The sequence below is a fragment of the Choloepus didactylus genome, chromosome 6 (assembly GCF_015220235.1).
Source record: "Choloepus didactylus isolate mChoDid1 chromosome 6, mChoDid1.pri, whole genome shotgun sequence".
Taxonomy (NCBI): domain Eukaryota; kingdom Metazoa; phylum Chordata; class Mammalia; order Pilosa; family Megalonychidae; genus Choloepus; species Choloepus didactylus.
The window spans coordinates 62,668,814-62,687,124 of record NC_051312.1 but is presented as its reverse complement, the minus strand read 5'-3'; the positions used below and the strand labels follow the sequence as shown (position 1 = coordinate 62,687,124).

The window sequence follows — 18,311 nt, the reverse complement described above, 5'->3', positions numbered from 1 at the left end:
AAGGCTTGACATGTTGACTAGTCCAGCTTCATGCTTTAGCTAAATAACAGTCTAAAACAATGTGGATATAAATTAATGATAAGGAAAAAGGAACTAACGTTTGTGGATTGCCTAATACCTGCCAAACCTTGACCACTCTCATGACCCTTACTCCACACTTGTCCCAGCATGTTTCAGTAGCTAGACTTCAGCATCATGATTCTGGTCCTACATATTTATGCAGTCACAAAGAAAGAGTTCTTCCCTTCTGGTCAAGGCTAATTCCATCCCTGCCTCTTCTTCTCTCTTCTAGGCCTGGAACCTGCCTTCCTCAGTTATTCCCTTCACTCTTTTGTATTTTCATTTTCTTGCCCTTCTTTGATTCCTTTTCTTTGCCATATGAACATGTTCTTACTGCCCTATACTTTTTTTCTTTTCTTTTCTTTTCTTTTTTTTTTTTTTATCTTTTTCCCCTTATTTTGCATATGTTTTTACCAGGTAAGAAAGCAACCAATGTTAAAATTTCATGCTACATTCTAATTCTAAACTAATAGAAAATAATCCTTGGTGCCTAAATTAGGTGTGTCATTTCCTTTGTGAAACTCAGCACATTACAAACATTGCCTTCTTTAATCATCCTGAGAAAATGAAGTTTGATGAAGCTTAGAGATAGAGCTTAGTCTGATGGACAATTTTTTTCCAGTGCTTTTTTTTTTTTTTTTTTTTATCTTCATTTTATTGAGATATATTCACATACCACGCAGTCATACAAAACAAATCGTACTTTCGATTGTTTACAGTACCATTACATAGTTGTACATTCATCACCTAAATCAATCCCTGACACCTTCATTAGCACACACACAAAAATAACGAGAATAATAATTAGAGTGAAAAAGAGCAATTGAAGTAAAAAAGAACACTGGGTACCTTTGTCTGTTTGTTTCCTTCCCCTATTTTTCTACTCATCCATCCATAAACTAGACGAAGTGGAGTGTGGTCCTTATGGCTTTCCCAATCCCATTGTCACCCCTCATAAGCTCCATTTTTATACAACTGTCTTCGAGATTCATGGGTTCTGAGTTGTAGTTTGATAGTTTCAGGTATCCACCACCAGCTACCCCAATTCTTTAGAACCTAAGAAGGGTTGTCTAAAGTGTGCGTAAGAGTGCCCACCAGAGTGACCTCTCGGCTCCTTTTGGAATCTCTCTGCCACTGAAGCTTATTTCATTTCCTTTCACATCCCCCTTTTGGTCAAGAAGATGTTCTCTGTCCCATGATGCCGGGTCTACATTCCTCCCCGGGAGTCATATTCCACGTTGCCAGGGAGATTCAGTCCCCTGGGTGTCTGATCCCACGTAGGGGGGAGGGCAGTGATTTCACCTTTCAAGTTGGCTTAGGTAGAGAGAGAGGGCCACATCTGAGCAACAAAGAGGCATTCAGGAGGAGGCTCTTAGGCACAACCATAGGGAGGCCTAGCCTCTCCTTTGCAGCAACCATCTTCCTCCAGTGCTTTTTAAAAAAATTTTTAAATAAAAATTATGGTATATTGTACATACACTTTTATAGCTTTCTTTTTCACTTTGCTTATTATCAGTATCAGTCCAATTTAAATTAACATAGTTGTTAAGTACATAGACTTTAAAGTCAAACTGCCTGGTGTCGACTCTGCCATTTTTTAACCTAAGTCCAGTTTTCTTATAAAATGAGGATGTAATAGTACTGGCCTCATAAGATTACTTTAAGAATTAAAAGAACCTGGTAATAGTAAATGCTCAGTAAAGAATAGCCGTAAATATTGTTTCTATTTTTTTATACTTGCATAGTATTCCATTGGGTTTGCCAACAGTAATCCCCTATTAGAAATGTTGATTGAGCAGTGTTTCTTTGGTGCTTTACCTATCCCAGAATGCCTCTTGGGTGCCCTTCTTAACATAAGCTTTCCATTCCGTTGTTTTAAATGCTAATTATGTAATGATGACTTGAAAATACCCTTGGTGTATCTAACCCCAGAGCTCCAAAATCCTATATGCCACTGCCTACTTGGTATTTCCACTTAGATATTTCACAGACATCTCAACATGTCTAAAATAGAACCATTGATCTCCATTGTGTTGGTTTGCTAAAGCTGCCAGAATGCAATAAACCAGAAATGGGTTGGCTTTTACAATGGGGATTTATTAGCTTATAGATTTACAGTTCTAAGGCCATGACAATGTCCAAATTAAGGCATCAACAGGGTGATACCTTCTTTGAAGAAAGGCTGCCAGCATCTGGAACAGCTGTGTCACATGAGAAGGCACATGGCTGGCATCTGCTGGTCCTTCTCTCCTAGGTTTCATTGCTTTCAGCTTCTGGCTTCGGTGGTTTCCTCTCTCAGCCTCAGTTGGATGTGTCCTTGTCTCTCATCTTCCCTTGGCCTCTCTCTATGAGCTTTTTAATTCCATCTCTTAGCTTCTATATATGTGTTTTATCCTCTCATAAACGACTCCAGTAAAAGGACTAAGACCCACCTTGAATAGAACTCATATCAATTGAAATAACCTAACCAAAAGGTCCCACCCACAATAGATGTGTACCCATAGGAGTGGATTAAAAGAACATGGCCTTTTCTGGGGTCCATAACAGCCCCAAACTAGCATACCCATCCTCATGAAAGTATTTCTTCCTGGGTCTTCCCTATCTCAAAAGCATTACTATGGACTTAGTTGCTGAAGCCAAAAACCCAGGAGTCCCCTCAGTTCCTCCCCTTCTTTCACCTCCTGCATCCAATCATTAGCAAGACCTCTACAATACAACTCTGATCTATCTGCTTCTTTTTACACAGATACTTACATCGTCTCACTTTTAAGCTGCTACCATCTTTGGCTTGGTTGCTTTCATTAGCCTCCTAGCTGATCTTCCTATTCCTACTCTTGTTCCCTATAATTCATTCTTTCTTAGTAGTACGAGTTATAACATAAATAAGATCCTAATACTCCCCTATGTAAAACTCATTGGTTTTTCATTGAAATTAGAATAAACTCCAAGCTCTTACAAGGCTCTGCTTGTTCTGGCCCCTACCTACTCTTTTTATCCCAATTTGGACCACTTCCATTCACTCATTATGCTCCAGATACGATGGCCTTCTTTCAGTTTGATGCCAAGCTTTTTCTACCTGATGGCTTTTGCACTTGTTGTTCCTTCTACCTGCTTTTCCCCTAACTAGCTTCTACTCATCTTTTAGACATCGTCTCTTCTACTTGTCACTTCTTCAGAGAGACCTTCCCTAACCTATCTAAAATAGCTCACCCCAAGTCCATTTACTCCATCATATCACCCTCTTTATTTTCTTTGTAACGTTTGTCACTTCCAAAAATAACTTGTTAGAAAGAAATCTAGGGAGAACAAGAGTGGAGATAAGAGTGCAACATTTGAAAGCTGGAAAGCACGTGGTCAAGTGGTAATTGATTTAGCAGTCCCCAGAAACCCAAATACTGGTAGTGGAAAAAGTCAAGAAAGTAGATCTATAACACAGAATTGGGCAGCACCAGGATGAAAAAAATGATAAATGTTGTATCCCTAATGTTGTGTATCTTCTTTGGTGAAATGTCTACTCTAGTCCTTTGCCCATTTTTTAATTGGGTTATCTATCTTTTTATCGTTGCATTGTAAAATCTCTTTATATATTCTGGATAATAAACCCTTATCCAATATATAGTTTGAAACTATTTTCTCCCGTTCTGTAGGTTGTCTTTTCACTTTCTTGATAATTTCCTTCAAAGCACAAATGTTTTTAATTTTAATGAAATCAAATTTATCTATTGTTCTTTTGTTACTCGTGCATTTGGTGTCCTATCTAAGAATCCATTGCTGAATTTCAGGTCATGGAGATTTGCCTCTTGCTGTTTTCTGAGAGTTTTATAATGTTATCTCTAATATTTAGGTCCTTGGTCTCTTATGCGTTGACTTTTTTATATGGTATGAGGTAGGGGTTGAACTTCACCCTTCTACATGTGGATATAGAGTTTTCCTAACACCAAAATGTATACATATATATCTTGTTTTACCTCCTTTTCCTTGATAATTGTCAGTCATTCTTGCATCAATAGAGTGTACCGAGGCCCTTTTCTTGTTTACAGGCATATCCCAAGCACATAGCATGTATTAAGTACTCAGTTATCTGATGAATGACTGGCATATGAGTCTTTTTATGATCTTTCTTTTACCTCTTCAGCCTTATGTTTCACCAGTCCCTAGCCCACCCTTCATTCCAGCTACATTGAAATACATACAAAACCATGACACACACACACACAAACCATGACTCACTATCTCGCTTCCATACCCTTACTTGTAGTTTCCTCTCCCTGAAATGTTGTCTTCCATGTCTGCCTGGCAAGCATTTGTTCATTTTACGGTGTTCTATGAAGCTTTTTCTAACCCACTTCTCTTTCCCATGGTAGAATTGGCCACTTCCTCACACTTAGCTACTCTCTCAGCTTCTATGGGGCAGAAGCTTACCAACTTTCTGTCTCTCTACAGGGCTAAGCATGTAGCATGTACTCATACATAATTCAAAAATATTATCTCATTTAATTCTCCAATATATACCATTTTATAGGGCTTGGAAAAGTTGCTTAACTTGCCTAGACTTGTAATGGAAAAAGTAATAATGTCAGAATTTGAATCTGTATCTTTCTCACCCTAAGTTCATGTTTTTCCCACTGTATCCTGTTGCTTCATTTAATATTTTGCCAACTAGATCAAAAATTGCTCTTAAGAAAAAAAATATGCAGAATATAAGATTAAGGTGCTTTTTTTTGATGCTAAAAGGAGTTAGTAATGTTTCTTAATTTCTTATATGTATAATGTCACTTATGGTTGCTTTTCTTCTTTAGACTTTTTATTTTGAAATGATTTCAAACTTATAAGACAGTTGCAAAAGTAATACAAAACCTATATACCCAGATCCATCAGTTTTAACATTTTGCCACATAAACCTGTCCGTCCATCTATTAATCCATTTATCTATCTTCTGAACTTTAAGAGAGTAGGTTGTATATATCATGCTGCTTGAACACACAGTTCCATGTACATTTTCTAAGAACAAGGATATTCACTTAGGTAACTACCTTAAGTAAAGTTATCAAGTTCAAGAAATTTAACATAGATGTAAAGCTTACAGTCTGTGTTCCAATTTTTTCATATACCCCAATAATGTCTTTTTTTTTTATTTTGAAATAAATTCGAAGTTATAGGAACAGTTGCAAAAACAATACTAACCCCATACACAGAACTCCATCATACCCTGACCCCCCCTCCCCTGATAGCCCAATCCACCAACTTTAACATGCTATCACATCGCTATTTCTTTCCCTGTCTCCCTCCATCCCTATCTATCATCCATCATCTATTGCTCTATCTTCTGAACATATGAGAGCTAGCTGCACACATCCTTGAACAAACACTATAATTCACATATACACTTCCCATGAACAAGAACATTCTTTTATGCAATCCCATTAAGCACAGCTAAGAAGTACAAGAGATTCAACAATGATACAAAGCTTACATTCTGTATTTCCTTTTCCTTATGTCTCAACTGTGTCCCTTTGAGCCTCCTGTCCTCCATCCTCCAGTCCCATCCAGGTTCATCCTTGGCAGTCAATTGTCATCTATTTAGACTTTTTTTTTTTTTTTTATTGTGGAAACATATATACAGCCTAAATCTTCCCATTCCACCCCCTCCCTAGCCTTCCATTAGTGGGATTAATCACCTTTAGAAAGTTGTAATGTTCTTTCCCACCATCCAAATAATGTCTTTTTGAAACTTTTCCATTATTAGATCCCATCCAGGATGCCATAATGCATTTAATTGTCTCTTTAGTTGCTCTTTTTTTTTTTTTTTTTACTTACACATTTTTTAATGTTTACCTGTGAGTAGCATTACTAAAAGTCCCTTTATCCAGCAAATGTATGTATTTCAGTATAGCTGGAATGAAGGGTGGGCTAGGGATTGGTGAAACATAAGACTAAGCATGTCTCATAATTGACAAAATTGGAACCTTATTTTGATTTTTAATCTCCTAAATTGTTTCTCATAGGGCTATGGAATGTCCTCTGTTCCATCTACTTCCAATTCTAAATCCATAAAGGAGAATAGCAATGCTGCCATCATCAAGAGATTTAACCATCACAGTGCTATGGTCCTGGCAGCAGGTCTCAGGAAACAGTTAAGTATATGTGCAAAAACACAGTAGCTGGGCTTCTCAGGATATCCAGATGGAGTTGTGTTGTTCTGCTTGTAACATTAATTTATTTCCTTTGTTTTAAGAGAAACACAAAATGAGCAAAATGGTGAGCCCAGCAGCATGGATGGGAATTCCAGAGATGCAGACTGCTTTCAACCAGCAGTCAAGAGGGTATGGCTAAAACATCTGGATCTTATAGGTTCCACATTTCTCCAGACACCATATGTAGCTACCAGTTCTTTGTGTTGAAACTTGATTATTTCATATGACTCAGTTCTTTTGATCGAGGTATTTGGCATTTGCATTAAAGTATAGGACTGTTTTATAAAGAGTACTTCCTCAGCTTTGACTTGCTGACCAACTTTCCATGAACTGAATCCTGTTGAACTGTTTGTATTGTTTTTTTACATGTATGCACAAATTGAACATCTGTTTGTTTTCTGGGAAAGAATATTAAACAAAGGCAGTATGACAAGAAAAAAAAAGTTTGATGTATGATTGAAAAGAAATCAATTTGTCCCTCATGTTAAACCTAGCATTTCAGAATTGGAAATGTCTTCTCATTGTTAAATATTGAAAAAATCATTTAGTGGGAAAGTACAGACAGAGTTACCTACCTACAAGTTCCTTCTTTCCCTGAATCTTTGCCACAGTACCATATCCCTATTAAGTTTCCCTCCTTTTCCTTTATAAAAGTAAGTTATGATGAAACCTTTTTAGAGGACATTCTGGAAAAAGTTTTTAATGTTTATGCAGTATTCCACTTCAGATGTGTGCAAATATTTATTACAGTGTTATGATAGAGAAAATGACAAAAATCCTAATGCAATGGTACATCCATACAGTGGAGTTTGATGTGGCCATTAAAGACTTAAAAAGGATTAATGATGTATTGAATCAAAAAGATTCACAGAATAGACTGTTAACAATATGTCACATGTAAAAAAAAAAGTAGTTTATGATTTTTAAGGACTTGAAAAGAATATGCTAAATGGTTATCTTTTGATAAAGGGATTATGGAAGAGTCTTATGCTTTCTCAGTCATGTATTTCATTAATTTAATATTTTTCTGCAAGCATGTATTACCTTTAAAATTAAAACCAATAAGATATTTCTTTTTTGAACCAAGAAAATGAAACTAAAATGTTAGTTATCAAGACGTTAAAGAAGAAATACAGGAAGTGGTATTTTTCTTTATAATACTGTTGCACTAAGTACACTTGATTTTTGGTAGTGAAATAATTGTCAGAAATCATTTCTCTGCATGAATTTTTACAATATTCAATAGTAAGCATTGGCTCTAGATATTCTTTCAAGTCAGTAGTTGTATGTTCTACAAAGATTTTTATTGAATCAGAGATTCAGGGCCCCTGCATTTAAAGAGCTTTCAATTAAGTATGCAAGTAAAATGACCTAACCAGATCTTGCCAGAAGCTTAAGATTTGGATTATTAAGGGAGCTTGGGTAAGAACATGGCTTAGGTAATACAGCCACAGAGTAGGAATGAGCATGACCTGTGTGAAAGGCAGTGGAGCTACCAATGCACATTGAAGTTCCATGAAGGGTATAGAGTTGAAAAGGGAAAAAAAAGGAAGACGACTTAGGTAAACTGGGACTGATCAATACGTTACTTTGAATATCATGCTAAGATGGTCAGATTTGTTCCTATACCATAAGGGGACCATTCAGACTCTTAAAATGAGGTGATTTTAAATATTAAGTTTTCAAATTGATCTCTTTTGAAATATATTTAAGAACCTAAATAATTTGATCCTAGACTTGTTAGCTACAGAAGAAATTTGACCAGATGAATTTTATGACTATATAGAAGATGAAATATTGTAGAATATCTTTTCACAAATGTTTGTGTAGATTTTTGTTACTTTTATAATTAATGTATTTTTATTATAAAGCTGTAGCAATGTAAGTAATTTGTTACTAATCAAGCCAAACAAGATTAGTAAAACAAAAATAAGGTGTCCAGAAATAAACCCAAATACAGAGGAATTAAGTATGGTGATAGAATGATTGGTTAATCGTTTAGTAAAAAGAAACTCAAATTTCCTACCTTCTTATTCCAAAATAAATTCCAGGTGGATCAAAGATTTAAGCAAAAGATGAAACCACAGAAGTATAAGCAAAAGAAGTGAAGGGGAAGGTGAATTTTTTTATAATCAAAACCAAAAAACAGCAAGCTGAAAAAAATAGTATTTGTAACACATATAGTAAAAGACTAATATCTTTAATATTCAAAGAATTTGTTAAAAAAAAAAAATTAAGCACACAATAGAAAAATAGCAGAAAGAATGGAATTTCACTTGGGAAAAGGAATAGTAAGATACAAATTGTCATTGTATTATTAAAAGTTCAGTAATACTTAGTGTTATCAGGGTGTGTGTGGGAAAATTGTCATACCTCAAAGATATTGTGGGTTTGGTTCCAGACCATTGCAAAAAAGTCACATGAATTTTTTGGTTTCCCAGTGCATGTAAAAGTTATGCTTATACTATATGGTAGTCTAAGTGTGCATTATATCTTTTTTTAAAATGTACATTTCTTAATTAAAATGTGACACAGAGACACGAAGTGAGCACATGCTGTTGGAAAAGGGGCACTAATAGTGGAAGGTTTTACTTTATTTTGTACCCTTCTGCATAGTTTTATTTTTTCAGTCATGTTCATTACTTGTATAAGGGAAAGTTAAAGTACTGTGTTAATAATTATAGGCGAAGTTACAAGAGTCTATTGAATATGAAGACTTGGGAAAAAATAATTCCATAAAAACAATTGCACTAAACCTCAAGAAGTCAGATAGGTAAGTTCAGTCAATTCTATTAAACTAACTTGAGGCAGAATAGTTACATAAAACAATTAGGCACAGAACATATTCTTCAATTACAGCACTCGTGTTTTTAATGTTTGTTACCGTAAAAATACAGTATCCTTTAGTCTTAACCATTTGTTTTGTGCATCTCAGGATAAAATTCTGATCTTTCTGCTTCCTTCTTATTTCCCTTTGGGGAATTAAGTTGTTTCATTGAAACCTCTTTTTGCTTTTGGAATACATTGTTTGGAAAGCAAATGTTGATCACCTTTTCTCTAGAGTTAGTAATTTCTTCTGTCCTCACCTTCAGGTATTATCATGGTCCAACTCCAATCCAGTCACTACAGTATGCAACGAGTCAGGACATTATTAATTCTTTTCAAAGTATTAGACAAGAAATGGAAGCTTATACACCCAAATTAACTCAGGTAGGTGACTTGCACTGTTTGAAGTACAGAATTCTCATGGTTCCTTACTCAGTTTCTGAGCACAACCAGATTGAACTATACAACTAATATTTTAACTGGGCTTAAAGACATTTTTCTGCTAAGTAAGTTGTTTATTCTCAAGTTTAAAAACAAGGAGGTGGGGAGAAAGAGGTGTTTGAGCATAACCAAGAAGCATCTGAAGGTAAGATGATAATGAAATACAAGGTTATGAATTTTGTGGTTGCTAATTTTTTCCTTCCACATACTCAGTTTTATTGGAGAAATCTCCCAGATTTCCAGGTTCCTTCTGGACATCCCTCTCTGAATGTTCTGTACAATCTCAAAACTCAGAGTATATAAAACAGAGCTCCTTATTTCTTCTTCTTTTTTCCCTGGCTTTATTCATACTTTAGTTGTTAAACAACTGAAGTTCTGTCAGTTCTTTCTTCAGTAATACTTCTTGATTCCATTGCTTTGGTTTAGGCAAACCTGCTCCATTTTCTGCACTGCTACTGCAAGTTAGCTTTCTAAAAACATATGTCTGATCTTGTCACTCTACAGCTTAAAAACTTCACTGCCTCCCTGTATTGCCATAGTAATAATCCAAGTGCCTTACTCTGGCATGCAAGCCCCTTTATAATCTGGTCCTAGTCTACTTCTCATGTCTCAGCTCCAGCCCTAGTCCCAACCCCTCCCTTCCACACAACCAAAAATCCCATAGTGTAACACACTAGGCTACCCAGAGTTTTTAAATCGCATCAACTCCCCTTCATGTTTCCTATTCTTTTGGTCATGTGTTCTCTGCTTAGAATGACCGTAGCTCTGTTTCTGCCCTGGAGTACTACTAAGAATTTTCAAGACTCAGCTCTGTAAAGCATTGTAAAACAGTCCCTAGCATGTCCAGGCAAGAATTGATTTTTTCCGTTTCTCTGTTTTCATAACCTAGGCACTGAGAACATAACTGTATTATAGTGCTTATCACATCTTAGGACTTGATTTTTCACTTTTTATTTTTATAATCTCAGTTTTATAGAAAGTTGCAAAAATGCTTTTTCTAACCCATTTTGAGAGTAGGTTACAAACAATACTCCTTTACCCTAAATATTTCAGGATATATTTCCTAAAAGCAAGACATTTTTCATAAATAACACAGTACAATTATAGAATTAATAAATTAGCATTGATAAAATATTATCTCTCCTATAGGTGTATCTTACTCTAAATTCCACTAGTTGTATCATTGATGTCCTTTATAAGAAAACAAAACAAAACATCTTTTCTTCTTGGTCTAGTAGCCAAGCCAGGTTCACAAGTTACATGGAGTCATGTCTCTTTAGTCTCCTTTAAAATGGACAGTCTTTCAATCTTTACTTGTCTTTCATGACTTTGAGGTTTTGAAGAGTACAGATAATAGGTTTTTTTGTAGAATGCCCTCTAATTTTGGGTTCCTCTAATGTTTTCTTGTGATTAGATTCAGGTTATGAGTTCTGCAGGAATACCACAGAAGTGATGTGTCCTCAGTGCAGTGTATCTGGGGGCACATGATCTCTATTTGCCTAGTTACTCGTATGTGCTTGCTTTCTCCACTGAAAAGTTTCTATTTTTCCCTTTGTAATTAATAAGTATTTGGTGGGGAGATGCTTTGACACTGTAAATATCCTATTTCTTTTCAAACTTTAAACCACTAGTTTTTAAGAATCTATTGATGGATCTTGCCTGAAACAGTTATTAATTTGATGATTTTTACACTGGGTTTTTCTTATACCATCTTCCCTACATCTTAGTTAACATTCTGCTGAAAAGAAGAACTTTTCCTTCTCTGTTTATTCAATTCTCTTGTTTATTTATATGAGTATAGATTCATGGATTCTTATTTTATTCTATGGGTTTTAAACTATTGCTGTCATTTTTCTTTTTTTTTAATTAAGCTATTTACATAAAGTAAAATTTACAGCTTTAAGGCTATTCTGCAACTTTTGGTAAATGTACAATTGTGTAATCACAAACACAGTACAGTCAAGATAACATTTCCATCAACCCCAGAAAATTTATGCATATCCCTTTGTAGTCAAACCCTTCCCACACCCCTAGCATTGTTTGTTTTGATGTTCATATTCTATATTTGGCCAGTGGAAGCCCCTTCAGAGTACCTCCTGTGTCTTTTTCACATGTCCCCATTGCTTGTGAGTACCTCCTTACTTTCTTGCACAGTAAGATGCTCCAGGCTCATCTTATTTTCATGGCTCAATCATGGAATCTTTCTTTTGGTGGTGAATAGAGTTAGAAACGAAGATCTTGTCACTAGGTGTACTCATTGCTACTGGGGTATTGACCTCTCAGTGGACAGAGTTAGAAAATATATGTTCGTATACATACACACAATTTGGGATTGTTTGACCATTTACTTCCTTCTAGACTGTGCTTGTCAAGCATGTGGCCCTCAATCCCAAGTAGACCTACCTGTATTTTAAACTGGTAAATTTAAGTTTTAATATTTTGCCCCTTCCCCCTCTTGCAGAAAAAAGTTATTTGATTATTCCAGACACGTGAACTGGGTCAGGAATACCTAATAGAGTATCTTTCTTCACTGTATGTGACCTGATTGCAGCCAGGTGGCTTATCAGCAAGCTCAGCAGTCATTGAAGCTGCTGATACAATTCCTGACCAAAAGCAAATAGGAATAATGTGAGTTCCCATGTGCCCGTAATTCATGGTTGTTGCGTGCCATACTCTTATATACTCTTACACCAAGTTACTATTTGTTTTAATCTGCTTACAAAAACCCTGTTAGAAAATCTTAGACACATAACCCTGCATCTGAACTGTTCCACAAATAATTTGTTGCTCTCTATAACCACGATGCCTGGCACTCATTAGGCACTCACTGGAAGCCCATTTATGTCCCTAAATGTTGATAACTGGTACAATAGGGCACCTCTCAACTTGTATTCATTTTCTTAACTTGAAAATCAAACAACAAGTGATACATTTCTGCCATTTTGATTTGTTTTTTTTCCAGCTGCCATCAGGGGTACATGTTTAAAACATGTTTAAACTCAGTATATCTTCACTGGTAAGAGTTCCTAGGTAAATTTACTTGGTGTTTTAAGAAGGGGCTTACCAGACAAAAGCCTGTGAGTTTTGAGGTAACTATGGATTTGCTTGTATTTTTGGAAGATTTGTAGTTTTCTTTCTGTACAGACTTTCTGTTTCTGACCTCATGGAAAATAGTTCATTCTGGTTGGTATAAATGAAGTATTTATGTAGGAATAAACATTTATTTTAACATTTTGCTGTAAAACTGAAACGTTAAATAAGATGCTAAAAAAGAGGAAAACTAAAAGGGAGGAAATGTCTTTTTTTTCTTTCAGGTTCTTTCAAGTAGCGCAGCCAGTAGTACCATTGCAGCCCTGTCACCTGGAGGGGCCCTTATGCAGGGAGGGACACAGCAAGCCATAAACCGTACGTGCCATCTACTGCTATCCTTTTGCTTAAATAAACTCTAAAGAGCAAGTTGAGGGGAGTGCTAAAGTTTTATTGGTCTTTCTTTTGAACATTTTTGGGCAGATTAGTTTTTGTGCATTCAGATCTTGAAACCTATCTAGACAAGAGCCTAGGTTTCAGAATTGTCTTAATATTTATAAAGTGGCACATTGCTAGTCTCCCTCTATCGTATCAAGAGCTTTCTTCTTTGCCTCTTAGAATAAAGGGAAAACTTGAAAGTTCCTCAAAATTCTCAAGGAATTTTAAATTCTGTAATCTCTTAGCCACAGAATCAGTAACTTATCTCAGAATAGCATATCCTGGTTTTTCACTGGTAAAAGGTTTTGTGTGTTCAAGTTTATTCAATGAGTGGTCAGTCTTTCTGAGACTATGCACAGGTGAAACAGCTTTTATCCTATGGGCTTCTTCCTTTTGTTCTTTTGCAGAGATGGTGCCAAATGATATTCAGTCTGAATTGAAACACTTGTATGTGGCTGTTGGAGAACTTCTACGGCACTTCTGGTCCTGCTTCCCTGTTAACACACCATTCCTAGAAGAAAAGGTTGGGACCAATTCTAGATTTAGCTGGCTATTGTGATATTTTGACTTAACATGTTATTTTGCAGTTGTAAAGATTTACTGAGTATTTACCATGTGCCAGACACTGGGATAACTACTTTGCATACATTATTACATTTATACCTCACAACATCCTTATAAAGTAGGTACTGATTATACCCACTTAATAGATGAGGAAACTGAAATCCAGACTAGTTCTATAACTTGTGATCACACAGCTTGAAACTTGTGTCTACCTCCAGGCCACTGGGAGTGATTACAAAACAGAGAACAGAGACCTCAAACAAAATTACATCAGTAGTATTTATTTGGTACATTTTTTAGAGGTAATCAAATTCAAAATGAGGATTGACAACAAAAATAGCATGCACTATTTGCATTTTCCCAATGGCCAATGATATTGAGCATCTCTAAATTTTTTTTATGGTTACCATAAAACTTAAATTTAACATCCTAAATCTGTAACAGTCTCGTTTGCTTTGATACTAATTTAATTTCAAAAGCATACATACACTATATTTTTTTACCTTTCTGTTCCCCTACCTTTAGTTCTTGTCACAAGTTATATATTTATACATAAGAAGTCCAAAATCATTGAATTATCATTACTTTTTATGTATTTGCATTTTAGTTCCTGTAGTAAGTAAAAAGTGGATTTACATATCAAAAATACAGTTAGTACTGACATTTATATTTTACTCATGTTATTACCTTTACTAGAGATCTTTATTTCTTCATTTGACTTCAATCTATTGTATAGTCCTTTCCTTTCAATCCAAAGAATTTCTTTTAGCATCTGTTTTAGGGCCAGTTTAGTGGTAAAGAATTCCCTCAGCTGATTCCTAGAGCCTCCTACTCTGCCATCTTCCCACAATCCTATAATTGAAATCCAGTATTTTTAAGTTACCATTTTCATGATTCAGCACGCCCTTTTACTGTAATCTTTTAACTGTTTCTGGAGCTCGACACTAGCTCTTTAACACTAAAGCCCTTTTAACCAATTAAAGGAGAGGTGATGATTGGAAAAAATATTTATAGCATTAACAGTAATAGCCTTACTATATAGATTGCTCTTATAAACAATCTTTAAGAAAAAAATACTCTAATAAAAACAATGGGCAAAGGCTTAATAGGCACTTGCTAAAGAATGCAACTGACCCACTAAGCCTAAGAAGAAATGTTAGGACTCATAAATAAATTGATTTTAAAACTACAGTAAGAGAACTTTTTTCACCTGTTCATTTGCAAAAGGACAAAAAACTTAAAATGATCAGTATTGGCCAAGCTGTTAAATGATGACATAGATTAATATTTATTAAAAGATGTTCATGTTATATTAAGTGAAATTTTAAAACAGTATGTACTGTATTTTTTCTACACACACACATTTTCACACACACAAAATACCTGGAAGGATATGAATTATGAACCAAAGTGTTAGTGATCTCAGATAGGTGGAATACAATAGGTGTATTTTTATTTTCTTCTCCTACATTCTTTTTAAATTTTTGTGTAACATTCATGTATTACTTTCGTGGATAGAGATGTTTTTAATTTTAAAAAAAATTTTTAATCCAGTAGATTTTTGCTTCTATGCCCGATGAAACCAATTAATGTTCTGAAAAAAAGTAGTACCTTCCTTTGTGGAAGTAAGTGCTTTTCTCTTGGTCTCTGGGTTGTTTGAGATTTCTCTGTAATCCATTATTTCTCTATCTTGTTCAGGTAGTGAAGATGAAAAGTAATTTGGAACGATTCCAAGTGACAAAGCTCTGCCCATTCCAAGAAAAAATTCGAAGGCAGTATTTAAGCACAAATGTAAGACAACAATTTTGGCCTCATTTTCTTTCTCTTTGTAGTAAAATGATGAAATTAACTTTACTTTTGAGTAAAGAGTAGCACCTTTTTTTTTCCTGTTGCTTGATATATTTTTTAATTGTAAAATATTACAAAAAGTATATTTTGTCTTTTTTGTTATTTAGTGAGTAAGGAATAGAGCATTTTTTAATATGATAGGATATTCCCTAAGTATCCCTGTCCAATTGTATACTCCTCCCTCCATAGGTAAATACTAACCAAATATTTTTGATAATCATCTAAATGCCTTATTTGTATAAATATATGTGTGTGTGTGTGTGTGTTCTAAACAATATGTTATTTATTTTGAAAAACTGAGTGACAAATACAAACCTAGCAACATAAGGAAAGGGGGCAGTATTGCCACTTTATGATAGTAAAGGGAACAGTCTCTGTTAGGGTTTGGCTTCAGCTTCCCTAATTGCTTATGACAGGGAGGGACAGTGAGTGAGAAGTGTTCCTTTGTGTCCACGACTTTTAGCATTGTTTTTGGAGCAAGGTAGAACAACCACACAAGGTAATTTTTGTGTGAAATGCATGTCCTCCCAGAGATGACTTGGAAAGAATAGTATATACAGTTATTAAATTCAGTATTTCGGTAACTTGGATAATCAAGAGGGGTGTTTTACATTTGAAAGCTGAACAGTTTTTATCAATAAGGTCTATAGTAAGTGTTTACTCCCTAAAAGTTCTAGACAGGGTTTCTCAGAATATAAAACAGTATTACTTATAATCAGAAAAGAAGTTTGTAGTGTCCTCCTGCAGTAGAACAACATTGGCAAATAGTTTTCCACCCATGTTAATTCATCTCAATTGATATAATTGCCTGGGATACAGTGTTGAAAAGGATTCTGAGTCTATGTACAGCCTTACAGAAACATAGGATGCTCCCCTCTTCTAAATGGTACTATAGAGCTGCTCTTGCCCATCAATAAGAATAAGTAATTTTGATACAGTTTCTAGTCAAGGCCAAATCAACATAATTACAACAGGTGTGGTAAATCAGGGATTTTTTTTTATTTTTTATTTTTTTAACTTTGTACCTCAGATTGTATCTGAGTCATTGACATGCTAAAAGGATTTAGGACTTTCTCATCTCCTTTCTTGTCCTCCCAGAATTGACTTGTAGGCTACCTCTCTTCCAACCACATAATCACTTTCTACTTTGAAGGAAACAGATATTGCAGAGATGTTCTTCCTCAGGGGTCTTTATCAGCTCATACCCACATGACTCCTAGTTATGTCCATGTGAAGGCAAAATTCTTCACTAAATCTCCATTGTCCTGACCTGTAATGTGACATAGTACTTGTGTGAAGCATGAAAGCATTTAGGTTTTCTGTAATCTGAGTTTTATAGAAATCCTGAAGCTTTGAAACTGAAAAAGACCCTAGAGAACGTAGAAAAGCACTTCACATCAGAATTAATGGAAGGAACTTATGAAAATCAAAGAGTTCTCAGAATGTTCAGGAAAAAGAGGCATTTTTTCAAATGTTTTGTAAGATATTGTTGATTCCACCCTCCTGGCTTTAGTCGGCAGACCAGTGTTTAAATCTAGAAATCACTGGATTCATTCAACGCCCTCATGTGACAGCAGAAGAACCTGGAACCTAGAGTTATACCTTTCATATTGACCTATAGCTGGTTAATGACAAGCAACCATTGCAAAGCAGAAAGAGCGGGTGAATTTCAAGCCTCTCTGGTGTACCTCTCTTTAACTACTTTCTATACAGAATGTATCTGATAACACCTTTGCAGTGGGCTTGCATACTGCCTTATTGACCATCTACAAATGAGCTTGGAAACTACACTCCAAGTGCCAGATTGGGTCTGAAGCATTACCTTTCCCAGCGTTTGCTCACTTGTTGCTGATGTGTCTTCTGTGTTTTTCAGTTGGTAAGTCACATAGAAGAGATGCTCCAGACAGCTTACAACAAGCTCCACACATGGCAGTCACGGCGCATGATGAAGAAAACGTGAAGTGTGTGGCTCTAACAGGTTTTGTGAGATTAACTGATCTGCAGTAACTCTGGAAATCTGACCTGACAGATGTGCGGATCATCACACAGAAGTTACAAGAAACATCTGCATCATGTGGACTTCTGAAGCTGATGCATATTGTACTTGCACATTGTGAAGTGAAAGGAGGAAAGGAACTGCGATTAAACTAAAAACTGGGTGGGAGGGGTGGGGTGAATTAAGGCAGAACCAAAATGAGCTAAGGTGTGTGTGTGTGTATATATATGTATATATATACACACACACACGTAGATATTTAAAAAGACACTGTTTACTGCAGTTACTCAGGAACTGCTTTTGATTCACATTAAGCTGCTTTCAAAAAGTTAAAAAGAAGAAAAAAACACTTTTTTAAAGGGTGCATTGATAAAATCTGAGGTTTGTTTTTCTTTCCTGTGTAAATTTTTTTCCTAAGCTTATGACACAGGGTAGACCTTAAGTATTTCTTCTCCATCCTCCACTTGAATCCTCAAGTTTTACTGAATTCTAGTGATACCTTACATCAGCAAGTTAAAAAAAAAAATGTACTTTAAAATAAAGCAAAGGCTGTTGCTCAGCCATCAGGAAACAGTTGTAGTCAGAAGACATCTTTGGTCCTGTGTTTCCTACGGAAATAAAAAACAATAAATATTGCACTGAATGTTTGTGGTTTGGGTCCCTAAATGATAACGAGGGAACATATTTGCAGAATTGTGTGGGGTTTTTATGCAGAATTTTGTCAGAAGACAATGGTGCTGCATGTTTCTCTTTGAGTGCAAATGTACATTGCTAAGATTTTTTTTTAGAAGGCATGTGCTTTGAAAAGAGGAAATTGCATTTTTAAGAGTTTAAAAATCTTATATGAGTGAGAAATATAAGAAATCTTACTTATTTTCACCTCTGTAGAAGAAATAAAAGATGTTTCTCATATCTCC

General features: G+C 35.4%; 1 protein-coding gene across 2 annotated transcripts in view; it reads left to right on the top strand.

Annotated features, from left to right (window-relative positions):
• GTF2H1 (general transcription factor IIH subunit 1) overlaps positions 1-17,564 on the top strand; it is a 35,194-nt gene extending 17,630 nt beyond the window's left edge. For both annotated transcript variants that reach the window (XM_037839286.1, XM_037839287.1), the window contains 8 exons: positions 6,066-6,193; positions 6,296-6,383; positions 8,939-9,027; positions 9,347-9,464; positions 12,836-12,926; positions 13,394-13,509; positions 15,249-15,341; positions 17,272-17,564. In XM_037839286.1, the coding sequence (XP_037695214.1) occupies positions 6,066-6,193; positions 6,296-6,383; positions 8,939-9,027; positions 9,347-9,464; positions 12,836-12,926; positions 13,394-13,509; positions 15,249-15,341; positions 17,272-17,358 (810 nt within the window). In that variant the 3' untranslated portion in view covers positions 17,359-17,564. The remainder of the gene's footprint in view (positions 1-6,065; positions 6,194-6,295; positions 6,384-8,938; positions 9,028-9,346; positions 9,465-12,835; positions 12,927-13,393; positions 13,510-15,248; positions 15,342-17,271) is intronic.
• The last annotated feature ends 747 nt before the right edge of the window (positions 17,565-18,311 follow it).